Source organism: Hibiscus syriacus, unplaced genomic scaffold (assembly GCF_006381635.1).
Source record: "Hibiscus syriacus cultivar Baekdansim isolate YM2019G1 unplaced genomic scaffold, ASM638163v2 tig00109987_pilon, whole genome shotgun sequence".
In the NCBI taxonomy this organism is placed as follows: Eukaryota; Viridiplantae; Streptophyta; class Magnoliopsida; order Malvales; family Malvaceae; genus Hibiscus; species Hibiscus syriacus.
In genome coordinates, this window is record NW_024062550.1 from 1,384,462 (window position 1) to 1,402,694 (window position 18,233).

Consider the following 18,233-nt stretch of genomic DNA (forward strand, 5'->3'; position numbering starts at 1 on the left):
CTTAAAATGACGTAACTAATACATGATAATATGGATTATTAGGATGGGCATTATTGTATTTTAATTTGCCATTTACAGGCTGTAAATAATAATTTAGACATTTGGAGTTTTGGACAATATATTTGCCTAAAATTAATATAAGCATGCGTTAGGTTCATTTTGATGGTAATTAAGGGCAACAAATTTATTTGGGTGTTATGGTCTTTTCACCTGATGAGTAATATATTAAATTAAATTAAATATTTATAATTTATTTATCAGATAAATTTATAATCATATATGAATTCATGAATTTAATAATGAATTAAAATTATTCATTTTAAACCTGAAAAACATCACATCTTTTATCATCGTGGACCATAAATAAATAATGTATAACAATATAATTAATTCAACTATTAAATTAAAAATAACAACTAACAAACTCAAACTAGGAATGGGCATGGGTCGGATTTTTGGTCCACCCGACCCGACCCGAGAACAACGATTCTTCCACCCGAGATCCGACCCGACCCGTATGAAACAAGATTTCACCCGACCCGATATATAACTTAAAAACCCGACTGGACTCAATCTGACCCGAAATAATAAAAAATATTATTTTTATTCAATATAAACAGTGATTTAATTGAAAAAATACCCTACCCGATCGGGTTAGTTTTTTTTTAATTCGGGGTTGGGTTTTTTTTTTTTACCATAAACCTAAACCTGACCCCGAATTTTTAAAAAAAACTGACCCGATCGGATCGGGTCGGAACCCATCGAGTTCGAGTCTCATACCCATCCCTAACTCGAATCACCCAGTCATCTCACTACCAGACAACCAATACGAGAGTAGAGTAGCATTTTTTTAATAGTCTGAGGTAATATATTTTCAGAACAACGCACACACAACTTGCAAATATAACTAATCAAACCTAAGACCTCTACGGAGAACATCATTCCCTTTATCCACTGAGAGCACTTAATGAATTATGATAGAACAATATTTTAAATCCTTGTTAGTTTAAATATTAGTCAAATAAGACATTACCCCTCTCAATATTTGATCTAACTCCGTCCCTGCCTATGTCTAATTAAAAAAAATCATACAAATTTGTCACCAATGCAATATGATGTGAATGACCGTTAAAGCTAAGCCAGGAAACAAGGGGAAAAAACAATGAAGAATGTAACTCACACACACACACATGCCTTTCATGCACACATGAAGAATCCATGACCTATTTGGTATGTAATACAAACCATAAAATGCCTAAAAAGAAGATCTCTCTCTCGGTTTCTGTACCTATAATAAACTGCAGTAAATTAGAAAGAACAGATGTAAGAAAATGCACAAAAAGATGCCTCACTTGTGAAATTTACTTTATTCGGTCCTTATTTCCAGATTGACTTCGGTTACAATAGCAAGCAAACCTGCTCACAATCTGTATATGTAAGCCTCCTCTTTACCTCACAGTTTTGATCCATAATCCCTGATGATTACATCAAATGCTACCAGATTAATGAAGGCTGTGTTGCATGATGCATTTGCATCTGATAGAGGCCTAGCGAGCAGTTCCTTATAAGCATTGTTCGAGTCACAGAACCTACGTGATGCATTTCCGATACGGTACAGGTGTTGCAAGAGTTTCCTTATAAGCATGCTTGAGTTTGCTGAACCTATCAGATGCAATAGAATGATGCATTCCGAGTTGGTACATGTCTTGCAGGCCTTTCGATATTAAGCTAGCTTTGATCTGTTGCGCGTGCAAGATCGGGAGCAGCAAAGCACGTATCACATGATGCATCCCGAGCCAGTAGAGACCTTGCGTGCTTTTCCTCATAAACATGCCCGATTCGCTGAACCTACAGATTCAGTGCAGCAAAGCCTGCAAAACACACACTTAAACAATTACCCTACATGTCCAATCCATCTAATTCCATACAACAAATAACAATCATGTAAGGGTTACAATGCAAGCAAACGAGAGAGGTCACAAGTAAATCAACAATCTTTTTTGCCAATGTATACAAATACAATTAAGTCTCACGCTCGAGTAGTCTACATTCATTATCAATCCTTTTTTTGCATATTCTTCTTCTTCTTCTAATTAGCATTCTGTCCGCTCTCCATCCCTAAGCCATAGAGTACACCTGCATATTTCTCAGTCCAGCCATTGAAAAAGTTATCCCTCAACTTCCTAAATGTGCATGATGCGAGCAAACTATCCGAGCCGGCTTGATGGCAGACGCCAACTCTTTCCACTTCCAACAACTCGGCGAGCTTGTTCAATCCACCGTGAAGGCTATTGCAGAACTTCATCATATGCTTGATATCATACACCATGGGGAAGTACATGCTGATCAATTCGAAGAAGCCGGTTTGAGTATCGGGCAAACTCCTGCAGGTCAAAAGCTCAAGCAAATATCCAAAATCATATCCACTACGTTGTCACTATTACATATTTTATTAAAAAAAAAATTGCTTCAATTTAAGCATTTCAATAGTGACAAAATGATATTAACAACTTGTTTTGGTCAGAAAGAACCCACACCACCATGCTTATTTTCCCAAAATCGTTTGAGCTATATTTTCCCAGAATTGTTTGAGTTACATTTTATGGATCAACTCTTCGTTTATATTATATCGATGAGTCAGTCCTTGAAATATTATATCGTCGAGTCAATGCTTGAAAGTAACGGCAGTGTCAATAATATGATTTTATCATATTACCAAGGATGAACCGAGGGGAAGGGTGGGGACAGTCTCCCTCTAAAAATTCAAAATTATCATATATTTTAGATTTTTTATATGTATTTTCTATCGAAAACTTGTTTTCGCCCCTAGAATATTGTATGTTTGTCCCCTCTAACATAAAATCCTACGTTCATCCCTGTTATTTTACAGTAAGCATGTTAACATGTAGCTTAGACGATCGTCAGTTTTTTAACGTAAAATGAAGAGTTTGGAACATATGAATAGTCGAGTGACCATTATGTAACTTTTAATAGTCGATAGATTCAACAAAACAACATCATATAGTCAGAGATCGTTTTGTGACTTTTAATAGTGGCGGGACTCAACAAAACAGAGCCATATAGTCAGAGACTATTTGTATACTTTATCTTTATTTACAATATTAAAATTCGAATCTTAAACCCCGTTTAAAAGATCTAACATCTCATTCATTGTTCGAACGATGTTTATTTCTTTAAATGCACATAATTAAATCAAAATAAGAAGACTTAGGCATATAATTAAAAACACAATTAAAGTTTATTATTTATATAACTAAAATTCTTACGTGGAAAAATTAAAATTTATTACAAACTTATCCAAGCTAACAGAATTCTAATTCTTTTGAAAAGTATGGGTTATCTTAATGGTAAATAAATGGTATATTACGCATCAGCGCTTAGTTGTATTTTCGAGCCGTTACTGAATTTCCATAGACGGAAAAAAAGGGCGGAAATCAGGTGGCCCTAGAAAAAAGAGTAAATCACAAATTTCATCACTAAAATTTACATTTTCTCCTATTTTGATCACTTAACTTTAAAATTTTTCAATTTCATCACTGAACTTAATACATTGATTTTTTTGTCTCTCTATTGTTAAATAGTTATTAGCGTTAAAACAACACAGTTTGAAAAAAAACAAAATTTTCACCAAAAGCACAAACCGAACAACCTCAGTGGTAAATGAATTGTTGTTATTCTTTGAGGTTCCGAGTTCGAGCACAAGGGATGTATGGGGTGTGAGCTTTCAATGTCAAGCAGTTAAGAGTTATCTTTGAACAAATAATATTTTGTATTTACCCCAGATTAATAAAAAAATTCACCAAAACAAATTCGTTTTGCATCTATATGAAATCCCATTTATAACGTTGTTAGTAAAAAAACAACTGAGTGACCGGAAAAATCTAGTGTATTAAACTCAGTGAATAAATTAAAAGGATTCAAAATATTGTGGGTGAAATAGGAAAGAAAGTAAAGTTTAACAAACAAATTTATAATTTAACTAAAAAAATCTAGGTGGACCCCATATACCGAAAATCCAAAGGTGGATTTGAAGCCGTAATATCAAATCCAGTTTATAAAGCAAGGCGGAATCCGAGCACTGGATTTTCTCCCCCTTTAAATACCAAACGAACACATGCACAAAGACTGTCCGACACAGAGACTAAGTGAGGTGTGAAAAAGTACAAAAAAAAATCTCTCTTTTTCCTCTGACACCACTGATCTTAGTCTTCAAGGGGTTTTCGATTCACTCATTCAGCTACTAACGGGAAGGAATCAAGAAACCCTAAGTCTTCGTCTCCACCTGAATTCGTCTGTTTTGGTTTTGGGTTTGAGCCTTTTCAATGGTGGTTTCCAGACACTGATTTTGAACTGTTTGGCTCTTTGTTTGTTTAGGTACATGCTTACTTTTGTTCGTAGGGGGAAAAAAGCCATGGCTTCACCTGATAAGGAGCTCGAGCTGAAGTTAATGGAGGCCGGAAACAAGCTCCTTGAACCTGTCTCGTCAGTTGATAAGCTCATCAATCTCCTCGATGTAAGCCCTAGCGTCTTCTTTTTCACTCTTTTCAGACTTGTTTTCGTTTCATTCCTCGTTTTTGTGGTGTGCATGCTGGTTTCGTTTTTTTGTTGGAAAATTTTTTGGTTTTCTGAAATCGGAGTAATCTGCATTTCCCTTTGTCCTCAAGGATTATTTCCCCCCTTTTTGTTGTTGTTTTGGATTTATTCGTGTGTTCAATTATGCTTCTGCCGTTACTTTGTTATCTTGAATGAATTCAAAAGTGAGTTCTAACTGGTGTTCAGTTCTAGTCTGGGGATAGCCAATTTTCTATCCTTTTTTATAGATGTATTGTGGATTGAATTTTTCAAAAATCTGATATGTAAAATGATTTTGGTCTCCTATGGATTCAGTGCTGGAATGCTGTGTGTATTTGGGTGCAAATGCTATGCAGTAGCAAGTATTTGGCTGGAATGGTTTGCAGTTTTGAAATTCTTTTAGATTTAAAAATTCGCACGAACTGCATTCGAGCGAGCATGTATCTCTGTGCCTGGGGTTGTTTATGTTTATATGCGGCCTAACGGTCTTGATTCTTCAGATTTAAAAATGCGCGAGTGTTTGTCTATATGCGGCCTAACGGTCTTGATTCTTCAGATCTAAAAATGCGCGCGAGCGACATTGAAGTGAGTGTTTGTCTTTATGCGGCCTAACGGTCTTGATTCTTCAGATTTAAAAATGCGCGCGAGCAACATTGAAGTGAGGGTGTGTCTATATGCGGTCTAACGGTCTTGATTCTTCAGATTTAAAATTGCGCGCGAGCGACATTGAAGTGAGCGTGTGTCTACGTGCGCGGTTTTTTTTTTCTGTCTATATGCAGCCTAACGGTCTTGATTCTTCCTAAATGGAATATCGCAGGCTGTATTTAAGTGAGTGTGCATCTGCAAGTGTGCGCGTTTTTGTTAATATACGGCGTAACGGTCTTGATTTCTCCTAAAGGAAATCACATGAACTGCATTTATGTAAGTGTGTATCCACAAGTGTGCATGTTTTTGTCAGTATACAGTGTAACGGTCTTGATTCCTCCTAAATAGAATCACACAGACTGCATTTAAGTTTGTGCGTCTAAAAGTTTTCACATTTTGGTCAATATACAGCGTAATAGTCTTGATTCCTCCTAAAGGCAATCGCGTGAGCGCATTTAAGTTAGGATATATCTACACGTGCTCAAGTTTTGGTCCATTTGTGTTAACTATACCCTATTAGACATTTTGACTGAGGCATAGTTGTTTCTTTCACTCACTGTTAACCATACCCTTGCAGTTGGCTGGATTATGTATTAAACCCGTTTCTTTTTGTAGAAATTTATTCTTTATGGGTAATTTTTAAGCAATTCCTAATGAAGCTGAGATTATCAAATTGATTATCTGAATTTTTAGGCATGATAGTATTCCTTGGGTTGTGCCTTATGCTTGTTTATCCTCGTTTTACGTTGATTGGTGATTGTTTGTTTTTTCTATCCTCTGCAAATATAGCAAGTCGAGAGTTTTCTTTCAAGGGTGGAACAATCTCCAGGTCAAGCAATGCAGAATGCACTCTCTCATTCACTTAAAGCATTGATTGCAGAGCAGCTTTTCAGACATCCTGATGATGATGTCAAAGTTGCAGTTGCTGCATGCATCAGCGAGATAACAAGGATAACTGCACCAGAAGCTCCTTATCCTGATGACCAAATGAGGGTACTTTGAATTCATTTTTTCTGCATATTTCATTATCTTTGACCCATTTTCTGAACTAAAAGTGTTGATTATTCTTAATGTGTATGCAGGAGGTCTTTAAACTGATTGTATCATCATTTGAGAGTTTGTCTGACGAGTTGAATCGCTCATATATTAAGAGGAACTCAATTCTTGAAACTGTTGCCAGAGTCAGATCATGTGTGGTGATGTTGGATCTTGAATGTGATGCTTTAATCATTGAGATGTTCCAGCATTTTCTTAATGCAATAAGGTACAAACTAAGTCCCTGATTGGAGAGATGAATTCTCTTGTTCACATTCGTTCGCCAACATAAATCTTTGACCATTATTTCCAACCTTATGAGTTCTGTGTGATTCGTAAGCTTTAGTTTTCCTCAAGATTATTGCATTAACTTATCCAAAAAAAATTATTGCATTATCTAGAATAAAAAGTTGTTGTGATCCTGTTGTCCTTGTCCTTCTATAAGGCTGCTTTACTCGAGTAGATTGCTATTATAATAGAGAAAAAAGAAGTGGTTTAGTATGCTATCTTGTATATGCATTCTGAACCATTGTTTTTCTTGTGATTCTTTTTGTTTGCTTTTCAGAGATTATCATGCGGATACTGTCTTTACATCAATGGTGACAATTATGACACTTGTTTTAGAAGAAAGTGAAGACATCTCTATGGAGCTGCTCTCCACGATCATAGCTAGGGTAAAGAGAGATAATGAGGTCCGTTACCATATAAGTCATTTTTTACCTGTTCTCTTCTTTGAACTTGTTCAGTTCACATAGGGCATCTATTTTCTCTCAGGAGGTTCTTCCTATTGCTAGGAGGTTGGCGAGCAGTGTGCTTGAAAACTGTGCATCAAAGCTGAAACCTTACCTAACACAAGCTGTAGAGAACTCAGGAATTCCTTTTGAGGATTATAGTAACGTAGTAGCTTCTATATGCCAAGTGGCACCCAATGTTGTGCTGCAGAATGATGCTGCTACTGAAAAACGTGTGGTAATTATCTCATTTGCATCTGAATATAATTCCATAAATTCTTTTTGTTTGAGGGCAATTTGTTTAGTCATTTTTTTCTCTGGTTCTGTATGTCTATATTGTTTGCAGATAGATTAGGTGCTATTTGATTGTTTAAGGTTTAGAATTGTTTATTTAATTTTGTACAATACTTTGTTATTGATCCTTATTGGGGTTAATTTTCTGTAGGATGTTGAGTGCAAACCAGCGGAGGCACCTTTAGCCAATGCAATCCAGGCATGTTTCTTATATTTATGAATGTATTATGAGCGTGTGTGTGTTTGAGTGGATTCAAGTGCTTCCTTTTTTTTTATTGTATTCCAATTTTGCTATTAGAATTTGGTACTTGAAATTAGTCATTTATGAATCCTCAAATCCTATGCAGGAGGACAAAGAGATTCCTAAAGAATCAGTTTTAACTGAACAAGTTGATCATGCAAATGAAAAATCTCCAACTTCAGTTGTTAGCAATGGCATTGCTCAAACTGATGAAAACAATATACTGCCTGATTCAAACTCCGTAAAGAAGCAAGAGGATGAATGCTTTGCTGATAAGTCTGAGAATGTTGATAAGTTGACTGTTGCTGAGCCTAATGGATTGGAAGGGGAGAAAGTGGTAATTTCAGATTCTAAGTTGGAACAAAGTACCAAGGAAAAACAGGGGAAACCTCATTCAAAATCAACAGAACCTTCTGACAGCATTCATGTTGATGGTAAGGAAGTTGAGACCTTAACAGGCCAGAAAGATGACAGTAAGGATGATGTTCATCCACCTTGTGAGGATCCCTCTGTTGATGGGGCTGTATTCAAGGAAAATAAAGGACAGAAAGATGTTCAGCCTTCCCTGACAAAAGCAACTGAGGATGAATCCAATGATGTTACTTCCCCAGTGCGAAGTGGGACCATACATGATAAGAGCCATTCAAACAAGGCCGCTCTGCCAAAAAAGAAAGATGGCTTGAGCAAGATCATCACACCTTCTGTTGACAATGCCTCCAAGAAGTCATCTGGAGCAATGAGTGATTCAGAAGAAAAAACAAATAAACGACCAGGGAAAAAGGTTGCTTCTGCAGTTTCGAACAAGGACAGTGCTCTAGCCGATGTAGATAAAACTAAGAAGGAAAGTGGCACTGCAAGTGATTCAGAGGAAAAAACACTGAAGCAGGTGTCAAAGAAGCTGGATACTAGTAGTAATAATGCATATGGATCCTCAAAGAAAATGGGGGATAAGAAAAAGCGGCGAAAACTCGTTCTTCCTGAGAAGGATAAAACCAAAATCTCGACCAGTATTGATGATGAGGTGCTTACTTTTGGCTTTCTAAGTTGTAAATTATATTCTGTTAGAGTTGTTTATTTAAAGCTTTATCATTTACATTTTAGCTGTTCTGTATACTTCAATAAAGGGAATTGTTGTTGTCTTATCGTTTACTCAGGAAATGGTTGATTCTCCGAAGGCAGTGAAGCCAAACAAACATGATTCTCACATGGATGAGATCCATAAGTCAAATTCCAAGAGAAAGTATACACAAAGTGAAGAAAAAGTAAGTGTCTGTAGGTACAAGACTGTTGAGGCTGCATTTGTCTTCTACTTGTATGTGTCATTTTGCTAACTTCTATAATTCCTTTTGCTGTTTCTTGAGATCATAGCTAGTCCCTTTTATCTCATTATGGAAATAGAGGCTCAGATAATTCTATATGAAGTACCGTAAACCTTTTGCTTGACTCTGTTCATGCAAACTGCAATTTGAAACTAGTTGAAGCAATGATATCACATATCCATCTTCTGGAAACAAATGATTTATATTTCATTTTGATTCTCTGTCAGGGGTCTGATACCTTAGAATATGATGAGAATCTAGTTGGCTTGAAGGTGAAGGTCTGGTGGCCTCTAGACCATGTGTAAGTATATTTATTTCTGTATTTCCATGCTCTACTTACAAGTATTATAGCGGAGATACTCTAAAAATAGAAACCATGGTATATTATTTGTTTTATCTTTTCTTATACGTGTGAATGTCTTTTTCCGTACCAGTTTATAACATTCTTCTATTACCATGTTCTCTCACACACACACAACTTACATTTTCTCCAAGGAAAAGAAGATAATTAATTGAAAGTGCTCTCTTTCTAATGTGTGGTGCAAATGTGAGTCTTGAGTGTATGAAACGGTATTACCCCACATCTATAAGGACTATTATTGTCTTATATTTCTGTTGGGCCTCTTCACTTACTATCAATCGATTATGCTGGATGCTTAGTAGAGAAAGTAAATAACATGTACCTGAAAGGGTGAATTACTTGATTATTTTGAATGATGAGTTTTAAGTGCCACATGGTTATTTATTTGTTACTTGTCACTCGAGGGTTAATTACTTTTTAATCAAGTCATCTTTGTATGAAGATTTATCAAGTCTTTGGCTGGACCAACTTTAGAACTTAGTCATGTAAATGTTCGTAGATATGAGTTTTTTTTTTCTACTTGATTAAGGTTCAGTTTCTTTCTCCCCTTATGGGTGTTATTCTTTTGCAGATTCTATGACGGTGTTATCGAGTCATTTGATCCTATTATAAAGAAGCACAAGGTTGACACATCAATTAATAACTTCCTTGTATGTTTTGCAGATTCTCTTGACTGTTCATGCTAGAAATTAAAAAAAAATTCATTTTCTCGTCTGTAGGTGTGCTATGATGATGGTGATGTAGAAATTTTGAATCTCAAGGAGGAAAAATGGGAGGTGATCAAAGTTGAGCCCAAGTCGAATGAGGTGGACAGTTTTCCTAATTAATATAGTATATTACAAGCTTTTATTTGATTGGTGTTCTAGATTGCTAATATTTTATTGAAACAGGAGATTGCAGCAGATCATCCAAGTCCAGATGGTTCGTTCGAAATGTAGGTTCCTTTTCTGATTCTTGATTAGTAAAGTTAATTGTATCACAATGATGGTTATAGATAGTGTCATTTATGTATTTTGGCAAGTTGATACGTCTTCCGATATTTAGCAATACTAATTCTACGTGAATGCTATAGTTTTACTTTAGGTGTAGGGATTAATATATTTCGTACTATCTTTGCATATGCTTGATCGTTTCCTGGTCTGTTCCTGCCCGATATCTTCTATGGGCTTATATTTTTTCTCCCTTGTTTCCATTTCCATTAACAGCTCTCAAAAGGAGAAAGCAAAAGCTGCTGATCAGCTGGTGAAGAAAGCCAAGATGGATGCTTCGCCAAAAAGGTTATTAAATTCTTCCGAACGAAAATCTTTGTTACGATTCTATCCTTGATTTCTGGATATCTCAGAATTGAATTTACAGGGGTGGAGGAGCTTCGTCCGGAAAATCCAAGGGTGCTGCCATGAAGTCTGGTAGCAAAATAAAAGATGGCAAAGTGCGTGGCTTCAATAGTGACGAGAAAGCAGACAATGTTACCAAAGCCAAGGATCATACCCCTAAAAGTGGTGGTAGACCAGTTGACGTTGCTTCAAAAGTGGGGAGCAAATCCAAATCCAAAAAAGAGGACGGTGTTGTCACGCCCAAGTCAACCAAACCCAAGGATGGTGACAATGCTACCAAAGCCAAGGATCATGCCCGTAAAAGTGGTAGTAGACCAGTTGTTGTTGCTTTAGAAGTGAGCAGTAAACCCAAAACTGAGGTCAGTGTCGTCACGCCCAAGTCAACCAAACCCAAGGGCGACGACAAACCCAAGGATGGTGACAATGCTACCAAAGGCAAGGATCATACCCGCAAAAGTGGTAGTAGACCAGTTGTTGTTGCTTTAGAAGTGAGCAGCGAACCCAAAACTGAGGAGGGTGTCGACAGGCCTAAGTCAACCAAACCCAAGGCCGATGACAAACCGAAGGATGGCAACAATGTTATCGAAGCCAACGATCATACCCCTAAAAGTGGTAGTAGACCAGTTGACGATGCTTCAAAAGTGGGCAGCAAGTCCAAAACTGAGGACGGTGTCGTTACGGCCAAGCCAACCAAACCGAAGGATGACAACAAACCCAAGCGCGACAATGTTACCAAAGCCAAGGATCATACCACTAACACTGTTAGTGGACCAGTTGACGTTGCTTCAAAAGTGGGCAGCAAATCCAAAAATGAGGACAGTGTTGACACTCCCAAGTCTACTAAACCCGAGGACGAGCCAAACCAAGACACTACAAAGACAACCAAGTCCAAGCAGGACACCCCCAAAGTTCCCTCCCATTCCAGGGGGCAAGCCTCTTAAAACCGGTGGCAAATCAGATGCAAACGGTGGTGGCAAGTCGAAATCCGGTTCAACCAAGGTGAAAGAAAGTGAGAGCATGAAAGAGAACCCAACTGTTCCGGCTGATGCTGTGGAAACTTTGAAGCGGAAGGCACTGATTTCGTCTGTGGGACCGGGAACCGATTCCAAGCCGGAAAAGAAGCAGCGAAAAGAGGTGAAAGCCACTTCAACTGCAGAGTCATAGCCAGGGCAAGGGCTGAATCTTGTCCAATGTGGAACTTTGGCTGAACCCTAGCTTTTATTTTTTTCTGCAGCCTTTGAGATGCTGCGTTCACAGCTAGCTATCCATGCATTCTGGTATGGACCTTTTAGTTTTTAGGCCTACAATGCCTAGCAAATTCACAGTTACAGTTTCTAGTTTATTTTTAGGAGTTTCAAGTATTTAAGGTGCAGCATTTACATACAATGGGTTGGCCTTTTACTTTATGATAAAAAAAAAAGAGCTGCTTTTATAGACTAATTTGGTTTTATCTTCGGTTGAAAGCCATTTTGTTTTAAATTTTAGGTTAAATTGCGTATTTAGTACCTAAATTATTAATTTTAGTATATTTTAGTATTTTAGGTTACTTTTAATTAATTATACTTTTTTATATTGGATGACAAAGACTAGAGATTACTTTTAAGTTTTCAAAAATTCTAAAAGGAGATTTGGTCAACTGCATTAAATATTTATTAATTATAATTGTTTTTAATTAATAAATAATGAGTGTGTGTGATTATTAAATTTATGGGGTTTGTTTCTATCGGAAGTTATAGTTTATGCCTGCATTTATTATTTGGGAATATTCATTTAAAAGGCATTCAAATTTTACAGGTATTATAATATTGTCATATTTAAAGTATATTATATAATATTGAACTATGGTTGTTTATACTATTAGTGCTCAAGTATTTGAACTATGCTTTCTTGTATTTGAATTATGTTTTCTTATGTTAATGTATGTTATTAGTGTAATTATATTGAATATTATGATATTTAAACATATATAATATGATTATTACGTTGTTTTAAGTATAAATCACATTGTATACTCGATTTATATGTTTTTTAGTATAAAATTGTGTCCTGCCTAGAAAAGGTACGCGCCTTCACCCTGCGCCTAGACTCTAGGGACCTTTTGCGTCCTGCTGGGTCTTGTGCCTTTTAAAACTAAGGTTCTAGTCCGTTTAGGTATAGTTTTGAAAATACTAAAAGTTTAGTTACTAAAACGGATCAAAACTTATAGTGTAGGTATTAAGCGTAAATTTTACCCTAATCTTTAAGTTGAAATATATTGTGCGTTTAAGCATACAAAATCTTTTCTTCTGAACTGAACTCAATTAGGGATGGCAAAAAATTCGAACTCGACGGGGAAAATAAAAACCGAATTAAATGGGGACGGGAAAAAATTGTTTATGCTAAACGGGGACGAGGACGAGAAAAACCGTTTATGTTAAACGGGGACGGGTTTAGTAATCCCGCCCCGATTACCCGACCCGATACCCGGCCCATACCCGTTTCCCCGGGTTTTCCGCGATTACCCGATGGGGATCCCCGTTTAAATACACGTGATTTTTTAAACGGGGACAGGGACGTGAGGACCAATACCCGGCCCGTTGCCATCCCTAAACTCAATTGTTTTTTTCTATTTGTATATTTAAACCATGGGTTTATAGATTTTACATAAATTAATTAATAAATTTGAAGACTTCTACAATAATTAATAAAAAATAATTAAATTACAATAATTAATAAAGCATAATTAAATTCACTTTTTTCAACTTCTTAACATATTTAAAAACGTCCTTGCAGAAAAACATATTTTACAAAAGAAACTGACGATAAATTTAATAGACATATTTTGAAAAATAAATTTAAAAATAAAAGTTTTAATATAATGTATCAATTCTTAGTATAACATACTTTATAGCATCTTCTCCACCGTGTCGTCGTCGTCGTCTTTATTTCTATAAATTTTTAATAATTTATTAATCACTAGATAATGTATCGGTTAAATAATTTATAAAACATAGAATAGTTTAATATAATATATGTATCAGTTAAATAATTAACTTATATTTTTTTTATTGAAATATCAATACCTTGACTAGTTTTATTAAAACAAACAAACTTTATGAGTAATTTTTTCTTGCATTGAATTATATTTGAAGTCTAAAGAATCCCAAGTTTTAATTGTACAAATATATTTGAAGTCTAAAGAATATGGGTAAATTACAAATTTGTTAATTGAATTTTCATACAATTCCTATTTTACTCACCGTACTTTCAAAATTTTCAATATGCTCACTCAACTTTGTGGATTGAACCTTTTTGGTCACTCCACCGTTATATCACTGACAACTCGTTGGTGTGGAATATTCTAATATTAAACATGCCACATCGGATTTCCACATAATAATTATAATAAGGGTAAATTACAAATTTGATAACTGAGCTTTCATATGATTCATATTTTACTCACCGTACTTTCAAAATTTTCAATTTTGATCATTCTGCCATTAAACTTCTCATCGTCAACGATCGTCCATTGCTGCCCTCATTGTTGAACCCATCTCCGACCATGCACCTCCATCTCCAACACCGGCGTCTCCTCCTGATCGAAACCCTGGTGGTCGATCGTCAAGGCTCCCCGCCATTAATCGTAAAGAAACTGTCGATGGTTCATCGGGAAACCAAAGCCTCCCATTGGTTTTCATCGATTTTCTAACACCTCGATCGTCATTTGTCTCACCCCGCCACCACTGAAGTCCTCTCCTCTTTCCAACCAAAACCCAGTCGATTTGCCCTTTCACCGTCTCTGCCTCCGCTGGCCGTTCGTTCATCTAACCCTGAAACAGTGACAAAAAAACTCAATCTATAAAGTTGAGTGAGCAAATTGATAATTTTAAAAGTACGGTGAGTAAAATATAAATTATATGAAAGTTTAGTTATCAAATTTGTAATTTACCCTTAACTTTTTGTAGGATATTAAATGACGTCGTTTTTGTTGAGATTATCATATCATAACATCGTTAGCTATTTAACGATTGAGTGACCAAAACAGGAGGAATTTAAAAGTTGAGTGAGCAAATTGAAAACTTTGAAAGTATTTTGAGTAAAATGAGAATCATATGAAAGTTCAGCTGTCAAATTTGTAATTTACTTAAAGAATATTTCCTACTTCGACTCTGAGCCGTCTCCGTGGGGAGTTGGGGACCCTATCAATGCATCGCCTCACTCTCAAAGATTAACGGTTTTGGTCTGATCTAGAAATTTAAAAATACGAGTATAAATTTTTAATATTTTTTCTTACAAATAATTGGTATGTAAATTTTTTTTAATATGTTAAACTAAATTTCATATTTTTTTCAAATAATGGGATGCACTTGGTGTTTTCTTTTAAATTTAAATTTTCATTAATTGATTTTTTTTCGTGTTAACTGTTAATCGAACCAAATTTTTTTGAAAATAATTAACTAAACTGAATAAAATTTAGTCAATAGGTCGGTTAACCAAATTAATCAAAATTTTATATAATATATATTATATATTTAATATTTTTGGTTAATTCAGTAGATTAATTTGGTTAAAACCAAAATTTAAACACTCCTAAAGCTATTAATATATTAAATATTTTAAAAAATAGTTAATTAGGTTAATTAACCGATTTCAAACCTAATTAACTGATAACCGAACTTTGAAAAATCATTAATTGTTAATTGATCGATTAACCGAGAAATTTTGGTTCTATTAGTTTAATCGGTTAACAAAAATTTTGAACACCACTACAATTAGCATGGTGTTTACTGCTAGTGAGAAACTTGATGTTTTAAATGCAATAAAGAAACCGTAGAAGTAATCTTTATAAAGGAAAATTTGATTGGACTAATATTGTAAATTCTAGACTTTGTATAGATTAGAGCTTGCTTGACTGAGTATATATATATATATTGACTAAAGGGTATATTAGGCTTCCATTTAAAAAAAAAAAATTAATGTGGCCCTCTTATTTTTTTCTTCTATTTTGGTCACTAAATTTTAAAAGTTTTCAATTTAATCACTCAACTTTTGAATTACCCCTAATTTAATCATCACGATTTATTTTATTAATATTTATGAATGATGTGGCATTTATGTATGATGTGGAATTTATGTATAATGTGACATTTTTCCTTTTTAATCAAAATTTTCTTTTTTTCTTTCATTACCAGATTCAGTGGACCCATATTGAAGTTGTAAAAAAATTGAAAAAACTGGGGATGACCTACTTGATCGGGTAATGAAAGGAAAAAAGAAAAGAATTCTTTAGTTGAAAAGGGAGAAAAATGAAATGAGAGGATAAAGGATGAGAGTGGAGATTTGAAAAAATATAAAGTAGGGGGAATATTTTTAATTTAATTATAATTTTGGAATATTTTTTTGTTTCAATATAATTTTAAAATTTTAATTTAATTAATATTATTTTAATCATATATTAATAAAATAAGAATAATAAATGCTACATCATACATAAATATTAATAAAATAAATCATGATGATCAAAACAAGAGTAATTCAAAAGTTGAGTGATTAAATTGAAAACTTTTAAAGTTTAGTGCCTAAAATAGAAGAGAGAAGATAGTTGAGTAATGAAAGACATAATTTTCTCATTTATAACAGCATTAAACATATCTACAATGGTCATATTTAGTTATTTTCTTAAGTTGGAGGGTCAGATTGAAAGACAAAAAATAGGATGTTGGCCTGTTTAACGTGCCACGTCAGCACAAAGTAACAACCCTGTCAATCAACGATGAAAAACGTTGGTCAAATGACCACATTGAGTCTTTTTTTTCTAAATTAGAGGGCCACATTGAGAGAGAAAAAAGTGGAGGGGCACATTAGTTTTTTTTTTAAAAGTAGAGGACCTCAGGTACCATTTTGTCTTTTTTTTTTCAACATTCTAGTCCTTTGTAGCATCTTGCTGCTGTTGTTCTTTGGATATAATACATATATTTTATTCTAAAATTTTGTTAACGTCATATTTTTTACACATTCGAACTTAATTTGAATATAACAATTTTTTATCCGTCTCCCAACTTAATTTTAGTTTAAAAAAATTTCATTTGATTTAAACTTAATTTAATTTTTAAGATAAAATCTACACTCAATCCAACATGATCTAATATACACATTCAGATATAATACTTAATTTTATTATATAAAATAGGAAGATAATTGAAAAATATAGATAAAAGTATTATATAATTATCCCTAAATATATTAAAGTCAATTATATTATTATTTTTAGGTCGGGGTCGGGTATAATGTTTTTCACTTTAAACTTAAACCCAACATATCTTAATTTTTTTTTAATAAAATGATTATATAAGGTTGGGTCAGATTAGATCAGGTCAAGTCAGATATGTTTCATCATAAATATGAATCGTATTTGAACCTTTTATTTTTAAAAAACACAATTATATAAGGTTAAGTCAAATCAAAACTCGTAGAATTTGAATCAAATGTTCATCTCTAATTCGCATGTAACCACTATGATTCGAATTTGAATCAGAACTTGTGGTCATGAGATCGAGTCCCACGGAGGGCATTTCATAATTCGAAAATCTCCACAAAAACTGATCTCAACCTGACGTTAGAGGTAGCCTACTATTATACCTCTCCTTACCTCATTTCATATGAGAAAAAAGGGTGAGCTAATTTTTGAGATTATCCCGACATGGAAAGCAAAGGTAAAGATGATGATAGCCCACTTTACTTGCGGTGGGGCTGCCGGGGCCACCATGGTCAGGCCGACTCACTCGGCGGCTTTCGTGGATCCTATAGTTTCCTTCCATGTTCCAATCACTGCTTGACATTTAATTTCTTTCCTTTTTGTCGGTTTATCACTGAGAAAAAACACTTTGTCTCAAGTTCCTCTATACTTATTTTTATACACGTAAACGAGAACTACTAGTGAATCGTTCGTAAATTATTCAGTGGAATATTAGTTTATGTTTTTATTATTTATTAAACGAATGAATATTAATAAAATATTATATTCATTTAATTAAAATGAACGAACACGAATAAAATGTTCGTTCGTTCATTTATATTCGTGAATGTTTGGTAATTCCTTTGCTTATGTTCGTTCGTTTTTATTCGACCAAATCTCCAAAATCATTTGAAATATTAAGACCTAATAAATTTTAACCTTAAACCCATTAATATTTTAAAACTCAATTAATTTTAAACCTAAACAAATACTCAAATTAATTAAAGAAAATATAAATCCTAAAATTATTTGGAAAGAAAAAAACTCTTCTCGAATATAAACTCAATTAATTTTATGTTTATTTATAATTTTAACGACCGAATATGAACAAACAAGAACAAGCTAAATTTCTTAATAAACGAACACAAACAAAAAAAATTATTCGTTTAGTTGTTCGTGTTCGTTCGACTAAAGTAAAACGAACGAATATGAACATACCCTCGTTCGTGTTCGTATGGCTTGGTTAGATGCCTACTTATTTTAAAAAATAAATTATATTTTTAAAACATTATTATCTTTTATTAGTCTAGAGTATGGTTATCAAAACCGGATCGACCATTTCAACCGGTTGAACCATGAACCGATGGCCTGTCCGGTCCAGTTACCTCACAAAACCGGTCTAGCAATGAACCGGTAGAACCAGCTGAAAACTGGTGAAACTGGGGTGAACCGACTGAAAACTGGCA

At 34.4% G+C, this 18,233-nt stretch overlaps 1 protein-coding gene across 1 annotated transcript; it reads left to right on the forward strand.

Moving 5' to 3' along the window:
• Nucleotides 1–4,160: 4,160 nt before the first annotated feature.
• LOC120211908 lies at nucleotides 4,161–11,993 on the forward strand. Its single transcript, XM_039210383.1, has 17 exons — nucleotides 4,161–4,311; nucleotides 4,396–4,534; nucleotides 6,028–6,231; nucleotides 6,321–6,502; nucleotides 6,839–6,965; nucleotides 7,048–7,242; nucleotides 7,450–7,497; nucleotides 7,646–7,942; nucleotides 8,045–8,560; nucleotides 8,694–8,801; nucleotides 9,086–9,159; nucleotides 9,791–9,842; nucleotides 9,939–10,025; nucleotides 10,110–10,153; nucleotides 10,425–10,496; nucleotides 10,576–11,463; nucleotides 11,543–11,993. The coding sequence occupies exons 2-17, from the start codon at nucleotides 4,400–4,402 to the stop codon at nucleotides 11,715–11,717; spliced, it is 3,204 nt and encodes a 1,067-aa protein (XP_039066314.1). The 5' UTR covers nucleotides 4,161–4,311; nucleotides 4,396–4,399; the 3' UTR covers nucleotides 11,718–11,993.
• Nucleotides 11,994–18,233: the final 6,240 nt, after the last annotated feature.